The sequence below is a fragment of the Trichomycterus rosablanca genome, chromosome 7 (assembly GCF_030014385.1).
Source record: "Trichomycterus rosablanca isolate fTriRos1 chromosome 7, fTriRos1.hap1, whole genome shotgun sequence".
NCBI classification, from domain to species: domain Eukaryota; kingdom Metazoa; phylum Chordata; class Actinopteri; order Siluriformes; family Trichomycteridae; genus Trichomycterus; species Trichomycterus rosablanca.
Genome location: NC_085994.1, coordinates 8,199,910 through 8,223,385, shown reverse-complemented (window position 1 = coordinate 8,223,385; position 23,476 = coordinate 8,199,910). Strand labels below are relative to the sequence as shown.

Sequence of the window (23,476 nt, the reverse complement as noted above, 5' to 3'; positions counted from 1 at the left end):
TCTGTAAATAAAAACCTGCACTTGCATCCTAATACGTCTTTGCGAGTCTTTCTTAAACTGGTACACAACTGAGGTAACTTAATTTAGCATATTTATTAAAATGGAGCTTTTAAAGCACACAAAAAAAGACACCATCTAAAACAAAAATAAATGTGTCCACTAGATGGCGCCATGTATCTAAACATTTCTCTGTTCCATCGTTAGCTTATGGTTTTTTAGCTGTGTATTAAATGTGCTAGTAAATAAAGAGGCACATCGTAGTAGATTTATGTAAATTACAAAAATACATTTATTCTGGTTTTGTGTATGACATATATTTCATCATATTACACATGATAACATACTGTATGTGTCAAAGTTTAAAAAACTACAAATAAAAAAGTTTAAATAGAATGCACAAATCACAGAATCTTGTTATATTTTACAAAATGTTCCATTTGTTCTGAAAATGTTTTCTCCAATATTTATTCATTTATTAGAATTTTTATATCATGTTTTACACACTTTGGTTACATTCATGACAGGACAGGTTATTACTGGAAACACAAGAGTCATCAGTACGAGTTTTTAATGTCAAACACAGTCATTAACAATTTTGTTTCTCTTGTTCACCTCACTTGCACGTCCTTGGACTGTGGAAGGAAACTGGAGCCCTGGATGAAACACACACAGACATGGGGAGAACATGCAAACCCCACACAGAAAGGACCCAGACTGCTCCACCTGGAAATCAAGCCCAGGACCTTCTTGTTGTGAGTCGACAGGGTTTTTCTAATTTTTTTGTACTGTTGTCAAAATGTCACACTAAAGAAGCAGGGCAAGTCTGTTAATATCCTGTAATTGTTTAATTTCTTCCTACAGTTACACAAATCTGCTAATACTAATACTAGTGGTGGTAAAAACACAGTAGTTTTACATGGTGAAAAAATGCTAGTGATGTCCTACATTAACTCACATCAACTATGATCAAAGTCAAAACAACTATTTCAATTCCAAATGCTTTGGCTTGACATCTCCCCCATGTCCAACTCTCTTCTTAACCCACAACGTGGTTCATATTTAATATATCACTTTACTGAATTTATCTCAAGACCAGTAGGACTGTCTGCTTCTTGAATTTTGGAGCCCTGTTCCACTTTTCTCTCTCTTACAGAGTGCTGGAATTCAGTGACTCTGATATCTCAAGATGCTGACTAAGGGTCAATCTGACCCACACTGTCCATAACGCTCCCAGTATAGTATGAGATGAAGATTTACTGGTGCATTACAGAACTGCTGTAATACAGTCACAGCACTCACATTTCTACTCTTTTCTTTACATACTGCTGAAAGCTGTGTTGAAATGCTTCACTTCCTAGAACCCAGGTGGGGATTGTTTGTACAGCCCAGCCCTGCAAAATATAAGATGAGTACACATAATTAAGAGCTATAATAAAGAATAGTAAAAGTAAAATTGTTTTTAAATTTACGATCTAAGAATTCAGAACATTGAAATGTAAAGAATTTAAAATTCAGAGCTAAGGTTCTGTTTAAATTCTGTTTTATTAGGACATTAGAGCTTAAAAATAGTGTTAAAATGTATACATTTGTAATGTTGAATGTTATAATTCAGAACACTAGTTTATGATTTAATTTAGTCATTTTGGAATACATAATTTGTTTTTATTTATTATTGTTTGAGGAGGTTAATACTTTAGAACTTTAAACATCATTTTGGAATTTAGAACGTATTGTTATTGTATTGTTTTTCTAACAGTTTATAATTTAGTAGATTCTGGAAACATTTGCAAGTTTAAAACTTTAAATTTTGGGATGTTATAGGTTGGAAGAGATTATAGTTTTAAACTTAAAAGTAGAATTAGAATTTCTAAATGTTAGAAATCCCAGACCCCCAGCTCAACAGCTATGTGTCTGCATTGCATTTTGTCTCAGTTCTATTTTAAGAAGTAAAAGTACCTGGCAAATAAGTAAATATAACATAAACATGATTTGTTTCTTTACCAGAATTGTATGGCTGATGCTGCCGTATGTTTGTGCTCCAGTTTTCAGATACACCAGTGAGCTCTTCACAAACTCCTCGGGAGAGAACGTAATCAGGTTTGGTTTCTGATAGCCCGTCATTGATGTAGAGACCCCAAAAGGAGAGACGTTCTGGAAATGTCAAGTTCTTCATGAGAACCATCTCTATTTTACACTTAACAGTAATATATTTACTAGTAAGTAAAGTAAAACATGTTAAAAATAAAGTAACAAACCCAATTTTCAATTATAAATAAAATATATATTTAAAAAAATCTAATAAAACACATATGTTGGTCTGGTATTAGAAGAAATGAAGAAAGTGCAACATTAACTGTTGTGGAATTATACCTGAATTAGAACTCCACTGGATTTGTATTCAGCCTGAAGCCCCAGGGAGAACCTCTCAACAAAAACCTAAAGAAAATAAAACTTAATCAGGTTTATACTAACCAGAAGACAGCAAAGATACAGTTTGTTCCCATTTTGACACTGTCTGTGCAACAATCACATTTGTTAGCATTTAAACACAGCTCGGTAATATCCATTCACAATCAAAACTATAATGCTGGAATATATTACCGGCTGTTTATTTAAACCCAGTTGGACACAAGTAAACACTGTAGGTTAACTTTCCGGATTTTACTGTTTGTGGACCTCGAGTTCCAGAAAGAACAACAAAGACATTAAGGTGCTTAGACTTTGAAACAGTCAGTTGTGGTTGCACTGTTATGACCTCTCTTGTCTGGGCCTAAGACAGCAATGTGAATATTGTTGTAACTTCAGTTTAAGGTTTATATTTACATTTTAATTTAAATGGTCTGAGATTTCTTATTTAAAGACTTACATGTAAAAGCCACCCAAGGTCTATATAATAATATACGTACACCAATCAGCCATAACATTAAAACCACCTCCTTGTTTCAACACTCACTGTCCATTTTATCAGCTCCACTTACCATATAGAAGCACTTTGTAGTTCTACAATTACTGACTGTAGTCCATCTGTTTCTCTACATACCTTTTTAACCTGCTTTCACTCTGTTCTTCAATGGTCAGGACCCCCACAGAACCACCACAGAGCAGGTATTACTTGGGTGTTGGATCATTCTCAGCACTGACAGTGACACTGACATGGTGGTGGTGTGTTAGTGTGTGTTGTGCTGGTATGAGTGGATCAGACACAGCAGCAATGCTGGAGTTTTTAAATTCCGTGTCCACTCACTGTCCACTCTATTAGACACTCCTACCTACAAGGTCCACCTTGTAGATGTAAAGTCAGAGACGATCGCTCATCTATTGCTGCGGTTTGAGTTGGTCATCTTATAGACCTTCATCAGTGGTCATAGGACGCTGCCACAGGGCGCTGTTGGCTGGAAATTTTTTTGGTTGGTGGACTATTCTCAGTCTAGCAGAGACAGTGAGGTGTTTAAAAACTCACACTAACACACCACCACGATGTCAGTGTCACTGCAGTGCTGAGAATGATCCACTACCCAAATAATACCTACTCTGTGGTGGTCCTGGGAGAGTCCTGACCATTGAAGAACAGCATGAAATGGGGCTAACAAAGCATGCAGAGAAACAGATGAACTACTGTCAGTAATTGTAGAACTACAAAGTGCTTCTATATGGTAAGTGGAGCTGATAAAATGGACAATGTGAGTACAAACAATGAGGTGATTTGAATGTTATGGCTGATTGGTGTATAATACACTTTTTTATAGATTTTACAAATGTAAGATCTGCATAGTTACTTTTCTTTATTTACTTTACAGTGATTTTATCTTCCTGTCTCAATTCCCCACAACACAAAGCGTTACAAAGAAGGTTTTCCTATAGCACACACAGTAATTGTCATTTAATTGTCATTTATTTTATGAATTCCCATTGATTAAAACACATTACACAAGCAGAGTCTATTAGTCACCCACAACACAGCCAAAGAGCCTTAGTCTATTAGGATGTAAATCATGGCCTTAGTTTGTGCCCAGAACAATGTACACACACACACACACACACTGCATTATCAGGACAAAGACTAAGCCATGATGTCCAAGAAACTGTCTGTGGATCTCCACAATCAATTTGTGGCAAGCCATAAATCAAGGCAAGGATATAAAACAATATAAATGACTTTGAATGTTTTTTGTTTAAAGTTTGGCACAACTTCGAACTTTCCTAGAATTGGCTGTCTGTCCAAATCCAGCATTAACAGTTTTTTGGGTTCTAAAAGAACTTCAAAAAGTGCTGTACAGAGATGGAAGAACGTGTTGGATAGAAAACCTCTGCAGCACATGAGAGCTTGCTAAATGGAGTTTGCTTAATGACACGTAAAAGATTTTCTGGTCTGATGACACGACAACTCGCAAAGCAAGGGAAGGCAGGGCAAGTTTATTTGTATAGCACATTTCATACATCGTGGCAATTCAGAGTTCTTTACATAAGGAAAAAGGAAAGGCTGAACAGCAAGCACGATGTCTGGCGTAAAGAAGGCACCTCCCAGCATCCGACTTATACCATGCCTATGTGAAACATGGTGGTGGCAGCATTGTGCTGTGTGCATGCCTCTCAGTGAAAGGGACAGGGAGACTGGTAAGAACTAAAGGACAGATGAGTGTAGCCAAATACAGGGATATTTGTGAACAAAACCTCCTCGAGAGAATAAAAACTCAGAATGGCAAGATAAACACAACAATAATCTGGTGAATACAGCCAAAACAACACTGGTGTGGCTTCAGTGCAAGACCAGCCAAAATCCCAGACTTTACTATCTGTTAAGAGACCTAAAGGGACCGATCTGACAACAACTGAAAGGATCTGCCTTGAATAATGGGATAAACTGCCCAAATCCAGATGTGTAAAGCTTGTAGAGACGTATCCAAGAAGGCTTGCAGCTGTAATTGCTGCCAAATGAGCTTCTACACAGTAAGAACTTTGTGAATAGTTTGTCAGGTTTCAATTTTTAATACATTTACCAAAACTATAATATAATATCACTGACTTTAAATGCTGGAATATACACTGTAGGCTAACACTGACCTCAAATTCCAGAAAGAACAACAAAGAACTCAAGGTGCTTAGACTTTGAAACATCAGTGGTGGTTGCACTGTTATGATCTCTTTTGTCTGGGTTTGAGACAGCAGTGTGAAAATGAATGTGTCTCCATACCCTGAGGTTATAAATCCTTTTAATTCTAGGCTACGGACTTAGTAAGACTCCAGTCTAAGACTTATCTGTTAATTTTACTTTAATGAGATGTCAGTAATCAATAATCAATAAATCAATAAATAACCCCTATACACATAACATTATGACCACTGACAGGTGAAGTGAATAACACTGATTATCTCTTCATCAGGGCACCTGTTAGTGGGTGGGATATATTAGGCAGCAAGTGAACATTTTATCCTCAAAGTTGATGTTAGAAGCAGGAAAAATGGACAAGCGTGAGGATTTAAGCGAGTTTGACAAGGGTCAAATTGTAATGGCTAGGCAACTGGGTCAGAGCATCTCCAAACCTGCAGCTCTTGTGGGGTGTTCCCGGTCTGCAGTGGTCAGTATCTATCAAAAGTGGTCCAAGGAAGGAACAGCGGTAAGCCGGTGACCGGGTCATGGGCGGCCAAGGCTCATTGATGCACATGGGGAGCGAAGGCTGGCCCGTGTGGTCCGATCCAACAGACGAGCTACTGTAGCTCAAATTGCTAAAGAAGTTAATGCTGATTCTGATAGAAAGGTGTCAGACTCCATGCCTCGACAGGTCAGGGCTGTTATGGCAGCAAAAGGCAGACCAACACAATATTAGGAAGGTGGTCGTAATGTCATGTCTGATCAGTCCAAAGTCAAAGTCTACTTTATTGTCAATACTGCAATAAACATAAAACATAAAATAAAAATGTTATATAGCAAATGACTTTACATGTAAACCAACAGTTTAGAATAAAGTAAACAGATGACAACCAAACCAAAAACACCATTATATCAAATTGTGCCAAAGGTATGTAGACATATTTTCTTCTTCTAAACATAGAGCCAAGCAATCTCCATATACAAGCATTGGCATTATAAGTTGTACTAAACTGCTTAAAGCAAGACACTTTTCCCAGAGGTCACTTTAATAGCTGTCTTAGTAAAATAGAAGTGTTGTTAATGTGAAGAGGAAATGTTTAGATGTAACATTATCAAGTCAAGTTCTGCTTATAGTGGTGTAAAGCATCTCTTAGAAGATTCTTTGGAGCGAATCATGTTTCACAATCTTGTAGTATATAGGTGAAATGTACATTTGTCAGATTCCAAGAAAACACAGCATATCATTCCACATCAGAGTGAAACTTAAAACAGAAAGCAACAAGTGACATGATTAGCCAATGACATGATTCTATAACTGAGATCACAGTGACACATGGTGTGGTCTGCACCAAGCTGACTTGAAGAGACCCAAGACCAAGCAACAAACCAGAAACTTAATTATAATTATTTATACTGACCTTTGTTGCAGAATATAAGGTATACAAAGGAAAAGGCACTTTTGCCATGCCAGATGAAATATTCAGAATGATGCCCCGCTCTCTGTGGATACACAGTCACGTTATTCCAGGTTACTGGGTATAAGATATGCAAAACTGTACTGCTTAGAGTACTCTAACCTTTTTACCATTCCAGGCAGGATGATGTGACACATCTGCAATGAAAAGAATGAAACAAGTGTGAGTTGTAACAGGCACAGATGCACTACTTCTTGTATTACTGTAGTACAGGCATGGGCGCAATGGGTAGCACTGTCATCTCACAGCAAGAGGGCTTGATTTCTCGGCCCGGCGGTCGGGGGTCTTTCTGTGTGGTGTTTGCATGTTTTCCCTGTGTCCATGTCGGTTTCCTTCGGGTGCTCTGGTTTCCTCCCACAAGTCCAAAGATGTGCAGTCAGTCTAATTGGAGCTACTAAAAAATGCCCTATGTGTGTGTGTGTGTGTGTGTGTGCCCTGTGATGGACTGACCTGACCAGTCTCTTTCCTAACAGTGCGGTAGAACAGACAATGAATGAATGTTACTAACATATAGGTTTGGGTACAGTTAGGGCAGTTGTAGCCTAACGGTTAAGGTACTGGATTAGTAATCAAAAGGTTGCTGGTTCAAACCCCACCACTGCCAAGTTGCCACTGCTGGGCCCTTGAGCAAGGCCCTTAACCCTCAATTGCTTAAAAACTGTATACTGTAAGTCGCTTTGGATAAAAGGATCTAAAATGCTGAAAATGCTAAAAATGAAATGAATGAATCTATTTGTTTTGACTCACCTTGACCATCGTTTTGACATTACAGTTGATCATTTGATTAATTTTCTGCAAAAAAGAATAGAAATGTTGTGTAACTGTTTTGAAAGGGTTTGTTCTTTGTTAGTAGTCCTGCTTATACATTGCTTTGAAAATATGTTCATACATCAACACTTGCTTTACACAAATGATTGCGACGTGTAATGCATCAATTTGTAGGGGAACCTATTTTTTCTTAACCAGGCAGTCATTGTTTAGAAGTATTCATTCCACTTTGTTTAGGACTTGGTTTAACCAACTTGTGCAGCTATTACAGACAGTACTCTCAGGGTTTTCAGTGTTATGGAGCAATTAGTAAAGCAATGTTTTTTGGGTTTTTGTATCTCTGATTTAATCCCAATGGCAGTAAAAGCAGATTTGGTACGTACGTAGTTTAAATGTTTAGAAATGTTTAAAAAGATCATGTCTGTGTAGGCGCCCACTGATACCCCTTTTCCACCGACGTGGATCCGACTCCGTTCCGGTTTGCAAACTTGATTTTGAACCGGTTCTGCATGTTTCCACTGAAAAAAAAGGTTCCAGACAGCAAACTAGCGTTCTAATCTGGCACCACAGAATACTTGATTTTTCAGCGCGAACCGTGATGTCATCTGTGGGCGTGTCAAAGTGTAGAGGTTTGGATGCTTTCACATGAGACATTATAACATTATATAGAATTTAAACCACTTTCACCTTTTAAAGTTCACCTGAATAAATTGTGTAAACTGTGTGTTACGATGTGGTAAAAGTGACCTGGACAGTACGAACAACACTTAACATGAAAAATAAAGCGTATCATGGTACTAAAACAATGACCGATGAATTTGGGCAGTACAGAGCAAATAACGGAGAGAAATTTAGTGTTTCTGCGTCGTACTTTTAGTACATTAAGCCACATTACGCTTTATGTAGGAAAAGTTTTTTGCGGATTCAGGACCCCGAGCTGTATAACCACCACACATAAAGTTAATCCAGCTAAACACAGATACATGTGGAGCTTTTAGTGTGGATTTGATGGTTGTTTCACACAAATGGATGTTCATGTCGTGGAACTTTAGTGATGTTTTATCGCTCAAGCCGAGCGTTGAGCAAATCGGCTATTTGCACTGAGGGTCAACTGTGAAAAACACTATGTCTTCTTATGACCAATAGTTGAGCGATGATTTTTGCATAAAAACAAACTGTAATCTGTAACAAATCTGTAACAACAGCACAAATGCTTGCATGTATTCTATACGCTCCGCCATTATGTTACTGCTCTTTACTTTCGTTGTGTAACGCCCACCGTTGATGACGAATGCTTGGTTTCCAAAAACTGGTGGAAACGCGGGTCGGTTCTCTACAAAACACCAAGGTTCAAAGAAACCTGAACAGAACCAGTTCAACAACCATGGTTCTTTTGGTGGAAAAGCGCTGTGATTGTATAACTGAGATTCAAACTTGGATCTCAGCAGTGGCGGGCTAGCAGCTGACTGTGTGATTTGAAGAGATCCCTTTAGTGGTTGTTGTGGCTTTATATTTTGGGTCATTGTCATGTTAAAAGGAGTCTGCATGCACTATGGAGGAGGATTTCTTAATATATGTTTCTGCATTAATTTGTCCCTCAGTTCCTTACAGTGTCCTGTTCCTGCTGCTGAGAGGCAACCCCATAGTTGGTATTGGCCAGGTGATGTGCAGTGCTTGTTTTTCACCAGACAGTTCAGAGTTTATCTCATCAAACCAAAGAATCTTTTTCTTATGTTGCCAGTACAAGCCATTAAACAAACTCCATCTCAACATTTGCTTCAGTCTCCTATCATGTGATTTAATAAAGGCTGCAGAGATGATTGTATATCCAACAGGTCCTCCTATCTTTACAGAGCACTATTAGAATGACCAGTGGATTTTTTCTTACCTCCCTGTCTGAGGCCTTTCTTGCCTAGATGCCAGATGGCGAACTCTAGGAAAGCTCGATGTTGTGCCAAGCTTCTTCTATTTTAAGTATTTAAGTATTGAGGCCAGTACATCCCTGAAAACACTTAAAGCTTCCAATATTGTGTGATATCCTTGCTTTGTTTTATCGATTGTCACAAATAGATTGGGGAGATCCACAAACATTTCTTTGGAGTCCATGCTTTGATTTTTGTCCTGACAATGTAGTATAAATAGCGGGCCCTTACAGAACTAGGTGCCTTTCAAGTGTATTTTCAGTCAATTCAGTTGGCAACAAATGGACTCCAGTTGACTTCTACAAACAACTCAAGGGTCTAAATACTTTTATAATAGAGATTTTAGTTTTTGATTTTTTTAATCACTTAGTCATGGGTGATTAAGTGTATGTTAATGGGTAAAAATAGGTAAAAATAAAATAAAATAAAATGGGTAAAGATAGCATTTATATCCATTCACTATTACATCCACAAAATAACAAAGTGTGCAAAGAAGGCAAATGATCCGAATACTTTCTGTATCAGTTAATAAAAAAAATTTTGTCTTTTTTTTTTTTTAGATTTTGGTTATCATTTTTAAAGGTTTAGGCACATAATGCACACTGCTTATATATTAAGATATATATATATATATATATATATATATATAAATATATTTGGATGTGTGTATGTGTGTAAATCGATGGATAGATTAAACACACATTTTTCAATGTTGATATTTCTGTATGCAATTTTTTTTATGGTTGGACATAAAATGTTATAAAACTTTGATCTCACCTCCTCCAAGTGAACTGTTTCCAAGAGTTTACAGGGTATGTAGCTTGGCAAAATTCCCACATTGTTAACTGCAGGACAAAAGCAGTTTATTACAAATTATCTGATGTTTTAATAAACAAATAAGAACATTGTATACAGAACCAGTCTCGATTCAGTGCCAACTAACCTAAAACTGCAATGTCCAAATCCTTGATGATTTTCTTGATGTGCCCATAAATATCATCCTTGGTGAAATCAGCAGGTATAACTATAACTTTTCTTAAATTCTTAAGTTCTGTAGTGAGAAAAAGAAAAGACAGTCTAAGTCTAGAGCCTAGAGATGAGCAGACACACTGAAGTCCTGCTATAAGAAATTAAACTAAACTGGCTGTGTATTAAGATGATTGGGGTTGTTATAATTTGATTGTAAAGACGTTTTGTCATTCATGCAAGGAACCTTCTCCAAGAGTGTAACGTTTTCTACAAACCCCGTGTCCAGAAAAGTCTGAATATTTTGTAAAATGCAATAAGCACATGAATGTGTAGCTTCTTTATTCTCTTGAACTATTGTTTATCTGATAAAAGAACAAAAAATACTTTTAATGTTTTGACCAACTTAATAGTATTTTGAATATACACCGACCAGGCATAACATTAAACCACCTCCTTGTTTCTACACTCACTGTCCATTTTATCAGCTCACTTACCATCTAGAAGCACTTTGTAGTTCTACTGTACAATTACTGATTGTAGTCCATCTGTTTCTCTGCATACTTTTTTTTAGCCTGCTTTTTCACCCTGTTCATCTTTGAGATCTTCATCAGTGGTCACAGGACACTGCCCACGGGGTGCTGTTGGCTGGATATATTTTTGGTTGGAGTACTATTCTCATTGGTTGGTATCTACTCATACCAGTACAACACACACTAACACACCACCACCATGTCAGTATCAGTGCAGTGCTGAGAATGACCTATCACCCAAATAATACCTACTCTGTAGTGGTCCTGGGAGAGTCCTGACCATTGAAGAACAGCATGAAAGGGGGCTAACAAAGCATGCAGAGAAACAGATGGACTACAGTCAGTAATTGTAGAACTTCAAAGTGCTTCTATATGGTCAGTTGAGCTGATAAAATGAACAGTGAGTGTAAAAACAAGGAGGTGGTTTTAATGTTATGGCTAATCGGTGAATAAACACCACTTACAAAAAAACCTAGGACAGGGCAAAATAGAGTGACTATTTTATAAAATATTCCACCAAAGGCTCAGTTCTTGCAAGCAGAGATGGGTCGTGGCTCACCACTTTGTGCCAGATTTCCTGAGAGGATTGTCAATCAGTCAAAAAAAACATTTAAACAGCACACAAAATATTGTGAAAAGATTCAGGCAATCTGTAGAAATCTTATTTAGTGTAGAGCAAGGCCAGAAGCAAATGTGGGTGGATGACCTTCAAGCTCTTAAATGGCATTCCATAAAAAACCGTCATGCTAGTGTGATCAATATAGTCATCTGTAATGATGCTGTGCAGCCAAAGTCTTCTATAAAGCAAGAATGTGCAAGAATTCCACTTGCAAAAGTGCAACAAGTATTATTCCCAGTTGTTAACCAATTAAAAAGTGTAATTAATAAGAATGGTGATGTAACACAGTGGCATCTTACAGGCATCAAATTCTACATTTCTTTATAGACTGATCAGCCATAACATTAAAACCACCTCCTTGTTTCTACACTCACTGTCCATTTTATCAGCTCCACTTACCATATAGAAGCACTTTGTAGTTCTATAATTACTGACTGTTGTTCGTCTGTTGCTCTGCATGCTTCGTTAGCCCCCTTTCATTCTGTTCTTCAATGGTCAGGACTCTCCCAGGACCACCACAGAGCAGGTATTATTTAGGTGGTGGATGATTCTCAGCACTGCAGTGACACTGACATGGTGGTGGTGTGTTAGTGTGTGTTGTGCTGGTATGAGTGGATAAGACACAGCAGTGCTGATGGAATTTGAGAACTTCTGGACTGAGAATAGTCCACCACCCAAAAACATCCAGCCATCAGCACCCTGTGGGCAGTATCCTGTGACCACTGATGAAGGTCTAGAACAGGGGTGAACAGGTCCAGATCCGGCCCGCCACGTCATTTGATCCGGCCCGCAAGAGTTTAAACGACTGTATGATTGTTGTGATGGTTCGAGTCGTTACAGAGACGCGCTTATAATTTAATGCGCTCCTGCGCCTTTAAGTACAACTGGCGACATCGTAGTCATGGCAACTAACTTTGACCTTCCCTGAGAAGCCATGTGACTTTTACGGCAAAAGAACGCGGGGTAGTAATGTAAACAATAATAATAAATATAAATAATTATCTTGTAATATAACACCAAAGCATCGTCTGTAAGTAGTGGCGTTTATATTCTCAGTTGTTTGTAAATGTTTAGTGAGTATATCACAGCGCTTTAGTTACAAATTTACCGTAATTAAATACAGTTGTTACCGTTACTATAGCAATTAGTATCTTTACACACAATTTTAACTCGTTATTTTACGTTTGGTTAAATCTCATATTGTACCAGATGTAACACTTGACTACAGCTGTGTGCTTTTACTGTATTAAGTTCTTTATTGTTTTTATTGTTTGTATTTTTACTTCATTTTGATGCACACAGTGTATCACACAGCTGGGAAGCAAATAAACCGACTGTATTCTGAAGAGAGCTGTCTGTCTGTCTGTCTGTCTGTCTAGCAGGGAAAGGGGGATAAACTATTAGTGAGGGCAGAATGATTGTCTTAAAAATACACTGTAGAATCCTACATTAATTGCATCTTTCAAAATGCATGCTGATTTTGTGACCTGCAAAGTGACACATCCCGCCAGTAGATGATGTTACACATATTTACACATAATCCTAAAATGTACAAGAAGATAATTAAGAGAATTAAGCATGAGGAGGAAATTTAATGAAAGTGAAAACAAGTTTGTGCTTCAGGAAGAGAAACCGGTGTGTCTCTTGTGTTATGAGGCCGTGTCTGTGGTAAAGTAGGACAATATAAATGCAGAATTTAGCCTCCAAGAAAAACAGACTGCAATCACAGCAGGATACGTTACAATCGGCCCTTTGAGGGCCACAATAATGCTGATGTGGCCCTCGGTGAAAATGAGTTTGACACCCCTGGTCTAGAAGATGACCAACTCAAACAGCAGCACTTGATAAGCAATCATCTCTGACTTTACATCTACAAGGTGGATCAACTAGATAGGAGTGTCTAATAGAGTGGACAGTGAGTGAACATGATATTTAAAAACTCCAGCAGCAATGCTGTGTCTGATTCACTCATACCAGCACAACACACACTAACACACCACCACCATGTCATTGTAACTGCAGTGCTGAGAATGATCCACCACCTAAATAATACCTGCTCTGTGGTGGTCCTGTGGTGGTCCTGACCATTGAAGAACAGAGTGAAAGCAGGTTAAAAAAGTATGTAGAGAAACAGATGGACTACAGTCAGTAATTGTAGAACTGCAAAGTGCTTCTATATGGTAAATGGAGCTGATAAAATGTAGTGTGTGTAGAAACAAGGAGGTGGTTTTAATGTTAGGGCTAATCAGTGTATTTACAAAGTACACTTGGTCAATGAAAACAATGGATATGTTTTCTTTGAACTTTTGTCAGTTAAATAAAGGTTCATAGGAGTAAAAAGTTACAGATTTTTGTTTTTAAAGCATTTTACAAAATGTTCCCAACTATAACATTGCAAGCCAAGTTTAAAAAAGAAATCTGTCTGTCTGGACATTTCCTCCTTAAATAATAGTTTTAGTTATTTGTGTGTGTGTGTGTGTGTGTGTGTGTGTGTGTTTACATGTGGTTTATATTAAATTTTTCTTTTAGGAGATAGTTTGGGAGAAATACTTATGGTTTTAGCTTTTTCAAATTATATGCTTTCTACTTTGTGGAAAACTTGTCATTTCCTGTTCCAACATTATTTGGCATTTGTGCACAAAGTGGGTTTCTTTTTTTCTATTTTATTTATGCATTTTCTCCCATTTTCTCCCAATTTATCGGTCAATTTGTCTTCCGCTGCTGGTGGATCCCTGACTGCAGTCGAGGTGGGTAGATTGCTGCTCACGCCTCCTCAGACCCACACCCAGCACTTAGCAGAACCCTTTTTCACCCATGCATTCTGCACAGGTGACTCTCTATCTGCCAATCAGGGTCCTTAGTACACAGCGTTTGAAGACCCCACCCACATAGTCCGGTCATTCCTCCCTGCAGGCACTGCCAATTATGCCCTCTAGATGGTGCCCAGCTGACCGGTGGCAACGCCGAGTTTCGAACCGAGGAATTCAGAATCTCGGCACTGGTGTGCTAGCGGAATATCCTGCTGCGCCACCTGGGCACAAAGTGAGTTTCTTAAGGACATGTTTTTTATTTGGTGTGGAAGAAGCTACACACCAAATAAAGAGTCCTGACCTCGACCACTGTAAATATCTTTTAAATAAATTGCATATTGATTGCAAGTCAAGCATTCTCATCCAAAATCAATACACAACCAAATGCCCACAGTCACACTTCAAAATATTGTGGAAAGAACTCCATAATATGCTGCCTTCAAGTCGTGTCGGAAATATCGTATTGACGAGATGAGGGCACATGAACGGCAACTCAATGTCGTATTTACCAGTGGGAAACCCGGATTTTTCGATGATCCCCGAGTTTCCGATGTGGGGGCGTGTCATTAACAAAAGATCATGGTGACTGCCGGTATGGATGCTGCCCCTACAGTAATCGGTAAAAGTTTTGAGCTTATTAGCGGTAGTTTTGCATGTTCAATGTAAAGTTCAAGCTTGTATACATTTTGTACAACGCGCACTTGTTCTGATGAAGAATAGCAACAAAGCTGATCAGAAGAACCCAAAAAGTGTTGCCTCATGAGCAGATATTTTGTGCACAGATATTTTTGTGTTGTTTACATACATTTATCCACCTGTTTTTGATTATACAAAAATAAAAGCATAAAAAAAGGAGTTTTGTCATGGCGTCCATTTTTACCCGACCAAAAACCACTTGGACGCACATCATGTCGTAATTACAACCTCCGAACTCGTAAGTAGGAACTTCCGAGGAGGACTTGAAGGCAGCAATAATGCCCAAGGTTTTGAAAATGGATGTCAAACAAGCTAATATAAAGGTATCAACATACTTTTGACCATATAGTGCATTTTATGTCACATTGTTTTGGTTTCAGTCTTGTTAACCTTTACCCACTATATGAGGAGCTGGCATGTAATGGAAATACTCAGCTAGTGGAAGCTGGGATTTCGAATACATCGTATCACTCGGCTGCGCTGAGCGGCCACATGAACAACGATTGGCCTGTTGTTCATATGGGGTGGGGTATTAAGCCGGATAGGGACTCCTCGTAACTGATGCATTACGACCTATGCTGGCTGATTGATGGCGCCTGCACAGAGAAAGAGTGCGGATCATGTTGTGTCTCTCGGTACACAAGGTTGATTTGCATATATGCGCTCGTCAAAGTGTAGGTGACAAAATGCACACGGCTGCTGCCCACGTGTCGGAGGGGGCGTGGGTTAGCTTCGTTGTCCTCAACTCAGAGCGGGGTTCGGCATTAGTGGAGAGGAAGCGTGATGCAATCGGGCAATTGGACGCGCTAAAAAGTCGGGAGAAAATTGTGCATTTGGAAATGCTCTTACTTTCACTATTAAACATCTCCCCGAGTTCTACTGTAGTTTTTCTACCATCTGATTTCACCAAACGTTTAAGTGATCGCCGATCACGATCATTCAAGATTTTTTTCCAACCACATTCCTTCCTCGAAGATGATGTTTCCCCACTGTCCTTTCACTTTTTAATAATGCGTTGGACAGTTCTTAACCCAATTTTAGTAGTTTCAGCAATCTCCTTAGATGTTAGAAGAACTAAACTGTACAAAAAAATTAATAGAACATTTATATTCCAAGTTCAGTCATGTTCCCTTAACACTAGTGGACATTCAACAGGAGCTGAAATACTGAAAACTTCACCTATTTCTCTTGCTGTTCTGTTGAGCTTCTCTTTACTCCTGCTGATGATAACCACATTTAGCCCACGTCTTCCTAGCTGCAAAGTATAAGTTATAAAATAATAAGGTATGAGTTTAAAATAATCAGGAACAATTACAACAACTGTCTCGGCAGTGAAGCATTTGGACACGACACTGAATTGCCAGTTAGTACTTGTTAGAATAGCAAAAATACCTCTTGGGCGTAAGCTTTTCCGATCCCATCAGACCCTCCAGTGATAACTGCAACAGAGATACTGCGATTAGAGATTCTAGCTTGTTATTGCAGACTGCATGTTTGTCACACTGAATAATTTCAGATAAAAACAGAACATATCAAACCAAAAAAACTTAAGTAAAAAACTAATTTTAAATAAATAAAAAATAGACTAATACACAGACTAGGCATAACATTATGACCACTGACAGGTGAAGTGAATAACACTGATTATCTCTTCATCACGGCACCTATTAGTGGGTGGGATATATTAGGCAAATGAACATTTTATCCTCAGAGTTGATGTGTTAGAGGCAGGAAAAATGGACAAGCGTAAGGATTTGAGCGAGTTTGAGAAGGGCCAAATTGTGATGGCTAGAGCATCAGAGCATCTCCAAAACTGCAGCTCTTGTGGGGTGTTCCCGGTCTGCAGTTCCCAGTCTGATAGTCGGTATCTATCAAAAGTGGTCCAAGGAAGGAACAGTGGTAAACCGGCGACAGGGTCATGGGCGGCCAAGGCTCATTGATGCACGTGGGGAGTGAAGGCTGGCCCGTGTGTTCCAATCCAACAGACAGTCTACTGTAGCTCAAATTGCTGAAGAAGTTACTGCTGGTTCTGATAGAAAGGTGTCAGAATACACAGTGCATCTCAGTTGCTGGCCTTGGCAGCAAAAAAGGGAAAACACAATATTACAAAGGTGGTCATAATGTTAAATGCTGAAAATGTAAATGTAAATGAACCAGACTCAGCAGACTCAACACAATAATATCAAATAAACAATTTCTGTTATTATTCATTTAATTTCAATTACATTTTATTTACATAAATTGCTTTATCCTGGTCAGGGCCGCAGTGGGAAACACTGGGTGTACAATACCCTGGACAAGTCATCAATCGATCGCAGGGCTTCACCACCCCCATCAGACATAGCCAAGGCCGATTTCACTACTGAGAATCGAACCTGGATTTCGGTAGTTGTACGCTAGCTTAATAGACTGCTACATCACCCAAGCACCTTGTTATTATTAAAGATAATATTCCTTCCATTTGATTTTGTTTGCTGTGTCTTGGATGTGGTGAATTTGGACCCCACAATGTCCAACCCCTTTTCTGCCGCCTTTGATTATTTATGGTGGAAATGCGAACAAAAACCAAATCAAAATATTATCAAAATCACATACACAAAGCAGATTATGAAATGGTGGTGGTGTGTGTCATTGGGTTTAACACTGTGTACTCAAGGGGACACTATGTGCCCAGATGCTTGATTAAGGGATCAAGGAGCACTGGAGCAGGAAGCTGTTCAGCGTGTTCTCCAAAAGAATGCCCTGTTTGTTTGTCTGATCCCACAAAGCATCATTTCTGATGTTTCTTCTTAACCCAGCCTTCCTCCCTTTTTCTGTAACACTTCAGGCAAATGAAAAAATAATTAAAGTAGGTGTCTGGCATATAAATGGGTAGAAAAAAACTTACATTTACACGCATAGGCAAAATGACAGTTTAAACTGGACCTGAATAGCTATTCACTCATGCATGCCAAGAAGAGCTCATCAAAGTAAAGAGAAAGAAAATCATGTAATACAAGCAGGAACATGGCGTTCTAATTGCCTTTTTTGCCTCTAGTATATCAAGAACAGAGAACTGACAAAGCTTGGGAACAAGGAGACCCAGTAAAAGCGCTTTGCATTTATAATGTGGAATGCCACATTGAGGGAGTGTCCGTGCTTTGGAAACGGCGCAAGTTGATTCAGGAACATTTTCCCATCACCATTCCAGTAAGAACATCTCCGTGTATGGCAGCTGAAAACACTTTAAGTTGTTTTTGGCTTGTTGTAGTCAATCTGGTAAACAAATAAGGATTCCTAAAGGAAAGAACAATGAGACACAAGGGAATCTGCATTGCTTTCCAAGATGAACTGTATGAGTGATTTAGGCAATATCCTTTATAGTTCCCCTTTTCCCTATTGCTTCTATTGGTTTGGTCGATGTAAGACAACCACCAACAACACGTCTTGGGTTGACCTTCCTTGTAATATACACTGATCAGCCATAACATTAAAACCTTGTTTTTACACTCACTGTCCATTTCCACTTACCATATAGAAGCACTTTGTAGTTCTACAATTACTGACTGTAGTCCATCTGTTTCTCTGCATACTTTGTTAGCCCCCTTTCATGCTGCTCTTCAATGGTCAGGACTCCCACAGGACCACCACAGAGCAGGTATTATTTAGGTGGTGGATCATTCTCAACCCTGCACTGACACTGACATGGTGGTGGTGTGTTAGTGTGTGTTGTGCTGAGTGGATCAGACACAGCAGCACTGCTGGACTTTTTAAATACCGGGTCCACCTTGCAGATGTAAAGTCAGAGACGATCGCTCATCTATTGCTGCTGTTTGAGTTGGTCATCTTCTATAGCTTCATCAGTGGTCACAGGACGCTGCCCACAGGGCGCTGTTGGCTGGATATTTTTGGTTGGTGGACTATTCTCAGTCCAGCCGTGACAGTGAGGTGTTTAAAAACTCCATCAGTGCTGCTGTGTCTGATCCACTCATACCAGCACAACACACACTAACACACCACCACCATGTCAGTGTTACTGCAGTGCTGAGAATGATCCACCACCCAAATAATACCTACTCTGTGGTGGTCCTGTGAAAGAGGGCTAACAAAGCATGCAGAAACAGATGGACTATGGTCAGTAATTGTAGAACTACAGAGTGCTTCTATATGGTAAGTGGAGCTGATAAAATGGACAGTATTTTTTATGTCACCTCCTTTTCCTTTTCATTATGATTTTAAGCTAGCAACACAATTAAGAATAAATGGCTAAAAGGCAGATAAAGGCAAGGAGCACTGATTAAGAAACACTTGACAGCCTAATTTGACTTAAATCAAGCATATTGTTCTGTCCTGATTATAATTATTATAACTGGTTCAAAGTAAACCATTTTTTTCTTTCCCTGTCAGAACCCAAATCACTAATTATATAAATCAGTAAGCAGGTTAATTGTTTTTCACTTTGGATTTGAGTTACTGAGATTTATGGACATTTATGAATCTATGTTAGGATTCTGTTAGGTAAGGAATTAGCCGGAAGCCGTTAACACAACTTTCATAGCAAAGTTAACCACCAAAAGTGAAAAACAAATTGTATTACATAAGCATTCCATATAAATATATTGTGCAATTATTTAAATTCATAAAACAAATGAAATACACATCCTCATATATCTCACCTGCCCACTTTCCCATTGAGGTGAAAAAATTCTCTGGAAGAGGATAACAGACCTGTGGAGAAAGCACTGTCAGAGCCCTTGCGAGCCAGCAGAGGACCACACAGACCCCGATCAATGAGAAGACCAGTTCGAGCAGTGCCATTTCAGAAGCAGGAGCAGAAAGTGTCCTGACAGCAAGCCTTCTAAAGCCTTCTTCTTTCTTGCCTTCTAAAACACAGGACTTCAAATATAAACTCAGCCTTTAAATACACACTCAGACACAAACACTCCCACTGACTGATGGCAGCTTATCCAATCAGGCTGCACCAAAGCTTTACACATTTCACATCCCCAATTGCTATGACTTGTGAGGATTTATGCTGGTAGGCTGGCTGTGCTCCTGGAGTTTAGGTTCAATATAGTCAAAGGGTGCATCATAGTCTGTGAAGTTCTGTGGCAGTAATCATTTCACTTATAAATGTATTTAATATCCACATTTCTTAAAATTAACTATATAATTAATTATATTACAAGAATATGGATTTATATTAATACGTGCTTTGTTCTATTAATAGCGTATGTTCATTTCAGACTGTTGTAACTGCAGTGTGTTTTAAACTTTTATTCATTTAATGTGTTTGCTCTTCCCTGTTTTTCTGTCCTTGACAGAATCCAAAACACAGATTTTGTTCCAAATAAATACACTTTTATTTTAACCTTGGATTTGGTTGTTAAATGTTTATGGTGGCATGGATATGTGCTGTGAGATAAGATTAAGTTAGGCCTAGAATTGATTTTAGTTATCAGAGTCCCTGCATTGATAAGAAACAACAATGGTCTTTCTTTATTTAGAATTATGCTTTTGCCATAGCTACAATAATAAAACATCTTAGTACATACACCGATCAGCCATAACATTAAAACCACCTCCTTGTTTCTACACTCACTGTTCATTTTATCAGCTCCACTTACCATATAAAAGCACTTTGTAGTTCTACAGTTACTGACTGTAGTCCATCTGTTTCTCTGCATGCTCTGTTAGCCTCCTTTAATGCTGTTCTTCAATGGTCAGGACCCCCACAGGACCACTACAGAGCAGGTATTATTTAGGTGGTGGATCATTCTCAGCACTGCAGTGACTTTGACATGGTGGTGGTGTGTTTGTGTGTGTTGTGCTGGTATGACAGGATAAGACACAGCAGCGCTGCTGGAGTTTTTAAACACCTTACTGTCACTGCTGGACTGAGAATAGTCCACCACCCAAAAACATCCAGCCAACAGCACCCCATGGGCAGCATCCTGTGACCACTGATGAAGGTCTAGAAGATGACCAACTCAAACAGCAGCAATAGATGAATGATCGTCTCTGACTTTACACCTACAAGGTGGACCAACTACGTAGGAGTGTCTAATGGAGTGGACAATGAGTGGACACGGTATTTAAAAACTTCAGCAGCGCTGCTGTGTCTGATCCACTCATACCAGCACAACACACACTAACACACCACCACCATGACAGTGTCACTGCAGTGCTGAGAATGATCCACCACCTAAATAATACCTGCTCTGTGGTGGTCCTGGGAGAGTCCTGACCATTGAAGAACAGCATGAAAGGAGGCTAACAAAGCATGCAGAGAAACAGATGGACTACAGTCAGTAATTGTAGAACTACAAAGTGCTTCTATATGGTAAGTGGAGCTGATAAAATGGACAGTGAGTTTAGAAACAAGGAGGTGGTTTTAATGTTATGGCTGATCAGTGTATCTTCCGGTAGAAACATGATCCACAACACATGTCAAAATTAACACAATTCTTATCTGATGTATTACACGAAGTAACAATGTGTTTTTTAGGTTTTTCCCCATACATGTTACACTTGTACAAAGCACATGGTTTCTGGATTACTTATTTAACCACTTCACCTTGTATACTTGATGAGCCAGATTTGTGATTTGAGCACAGCCTGGATTGATTTTAGCCAGCCCATACATCCACTTGAACCCTAATATTAAAGTCAAGCAGTCACCTCAACCTTGAACCAGAACATTATGCCATAAATTCCAGAAAAGCCAGTATCCTACAGTGGGTAAAACTTAAAATGTTATTGATATGGTAGCAGGAAAAAACTACTGCTAACCAAAGCACTGTGACCTCACAGCAGGAAGGTCCTGGGTTCAATTCCTATGTGGGGTGGTCCAGGTCCTTTCTGTGTGGAGTTTGCATGTTCTTCCCATGTCTGTGTGGGTTTCCTCTGGGTGCTTTGGTTTCCTCCCACAGTCCAAAGACATGCAGTCAGGTTAATTACCCTGTGATGGACTGGTGACCTGTCTGGGGTGTTTCCTGTCTATTGCCCAGTAAACTGAACCCACCGTGACCCTGAATAGGATAAAGTGGTGAAAAATAGACAATAAATTATGAATGTTCAGTTGCAGTTATTGGTGCAACTGTTTTATAAAAAGTTTATAATTTTTTTTATCAAGCATAATAACACAGCTTGATTACTAGTGAGTGTACAATACTGATCTACTATGGGATTTGGGACATGGGTAATTTTGCCCCATGCATTTATGTTCATGTTCAGTTTCAGTAAAGTACTGATGAACTTTGGCAAACACAAGAAGCTAAGTGGTCAGTGTCACTCTGCAAATAGCAAAGCCTGGGAATGAAAGCTTTGTGACTCATATTAATAGAGTGGTATGACGTGTTTAAGGATTAAAAAAATTATGATATACAACTCAAAGGACATTTTAAATAAGCAAAGACAGACAAATGACCAGTGATGGCATAGTTACCTTGAAAAAGTAATCTGATTAATGATTACTGATTACTCCTTTAAAAAGTAACTTAGTTACTTTATGGATTACTTGATTTTAAAAGTAACTAAGTTAGATTACAAGTTACTTTATTAGTTATATAATGCGGAATATTTCAAAGATATTCCTTTGCAATACTTGATCATTTGGCTGCCAACTTGTGTGTACTGATGAGACTCAACTGAATCCCAGAACATGCTAGTGTGAATGCATAGAAAACAAATTTTAATTTTCTTTCAACAATATGATACAGACTGACCAACACTATTACGCTAAATCAGCAGTGAAAATTGACTTTACTTTTAATAGCCTTCTACAATGCTGGAGCTTCTTAAAACGGAAGATTTTCTTTTAAATAGAAGTGTTATTTACCTGCTATTAAATTGTTTTCCAACAAAATCCGCCCAATTTGGCGGATAATCGCCCAATCTGGCAACACTGGAATGCGCAGAGTCAGCTGGCGCTTTTACTCGTAGCGCGCCACGAATACTACTAAATAGTACTACTGTACTTCTGTAATGGTGTTGGTGGTTGACATTTATGTTGAGTGTATTACTGCACTGTTTTGGTGAAGAACTACTCATCTGAGGTGCGCTGCTCCTGCCTGCAGAAATGCTTCCGCAAAAAAATTGGCCGAAGATTACTTTATGGTGGTCATGGCAACCACTGGCCACCCCCTGGCTCCGCCCCTGCCAAGAAGAAAGCAAAAATATCTTTTCACTAAGGAAAATGACAAAAATAGTAACGCACAGTAACTTGGATAAGTAACTTTAATCTGATTACTGGATTGGAAATAGTAACGCGTTAGATTACTCGTTACTGAAAAATGTGGTCAGATTAGAGTAACGCGTTACAGACCATCAGTGCAAATGACAATACAAACAAAAACGTCTTCAAAAAGTTCTCAACAAGAAACTGATGAGAAGACTTAATTGCTCTCAGACTCAGCTTCATTGTCATTCTAAACCATGTACATGATTAGAACGAAATACTTAGGCCTCGGTGTGTGTAACATAATGAAATATGAATAACAAATAACTATGTTATGTTAAGTATAAAATAAAACTTAAGATATAAAAAACAAGTATAAAAAAATAACTAAGATAGGGTATTTTAAATATTTACATTTACATTCACAAGTATTGCACAAG

The 23,476-nt window shown here is 38.7% G+C and overlaps 1 protein-coding gene across 1 annotated transcript; it reads right to left on the bottom strand.

Moving 5' to 3' along the window:
* Positions 1-265: 265 nt before the first annotated feature.
* On the bottom strand, positions 266-22,843 carry hsd17b3 (hydroxysteroid (17-beta) dehydrogenase 3). The gene is made up of 12 exons (XM_062998926.1): positions 22,698-22,843; positions 19,534-19,737; positions 16,271-16,317; positions 16,058-16,133; positions 10,198-10,305; positions 10,032-10,099; positions 7,312-7,356; positions 6,667-6,701; positions 6,508-6,589; positions 2,371-2,436; positions 2,002-2,151; positions 266-1,391 (listed from the first exon to the last, which is right to left on the bottom strand). Exons 2-12 carry the CDS (start codon positions 19,673-19,675, stop codon positions 1,296-1,298), a joined length of 915 nt encoding a protein of 304 aa, XP_062854996.1. The 5' UTR covers positions 19,676-19,737; positions 22,698-22,843; the 3' UTR covers positions 266-1,295.
* Positions 22,844-23,476: the final 633 nt, after the last annotated feature.

Bases quoted from the DNA above. Each gene is read 5' to 3' on its own strand.
- hsd17b3 (XM_062998926.1), bottom strand. From the start codon at position 19,675: ATGGCACTGCTCGAACTGGTCTTCTCATTGATCGGGGTCTGTGTGGTC. The intron at 7,357-10,031 runs GTGAGATCAAAG...TCTTTTTTGCAG, and splicing joins AAACAGTTCACTTGGAGGAG to AAAATTAATCAAATGATCAA. The intron at 1,392-2,001 runs GTAAAGAAACAA...TATATTTTGCAG, and splicing joins GCATCAGCCATACAATTCTG to GGCTGGGCTGTACAAACAAT.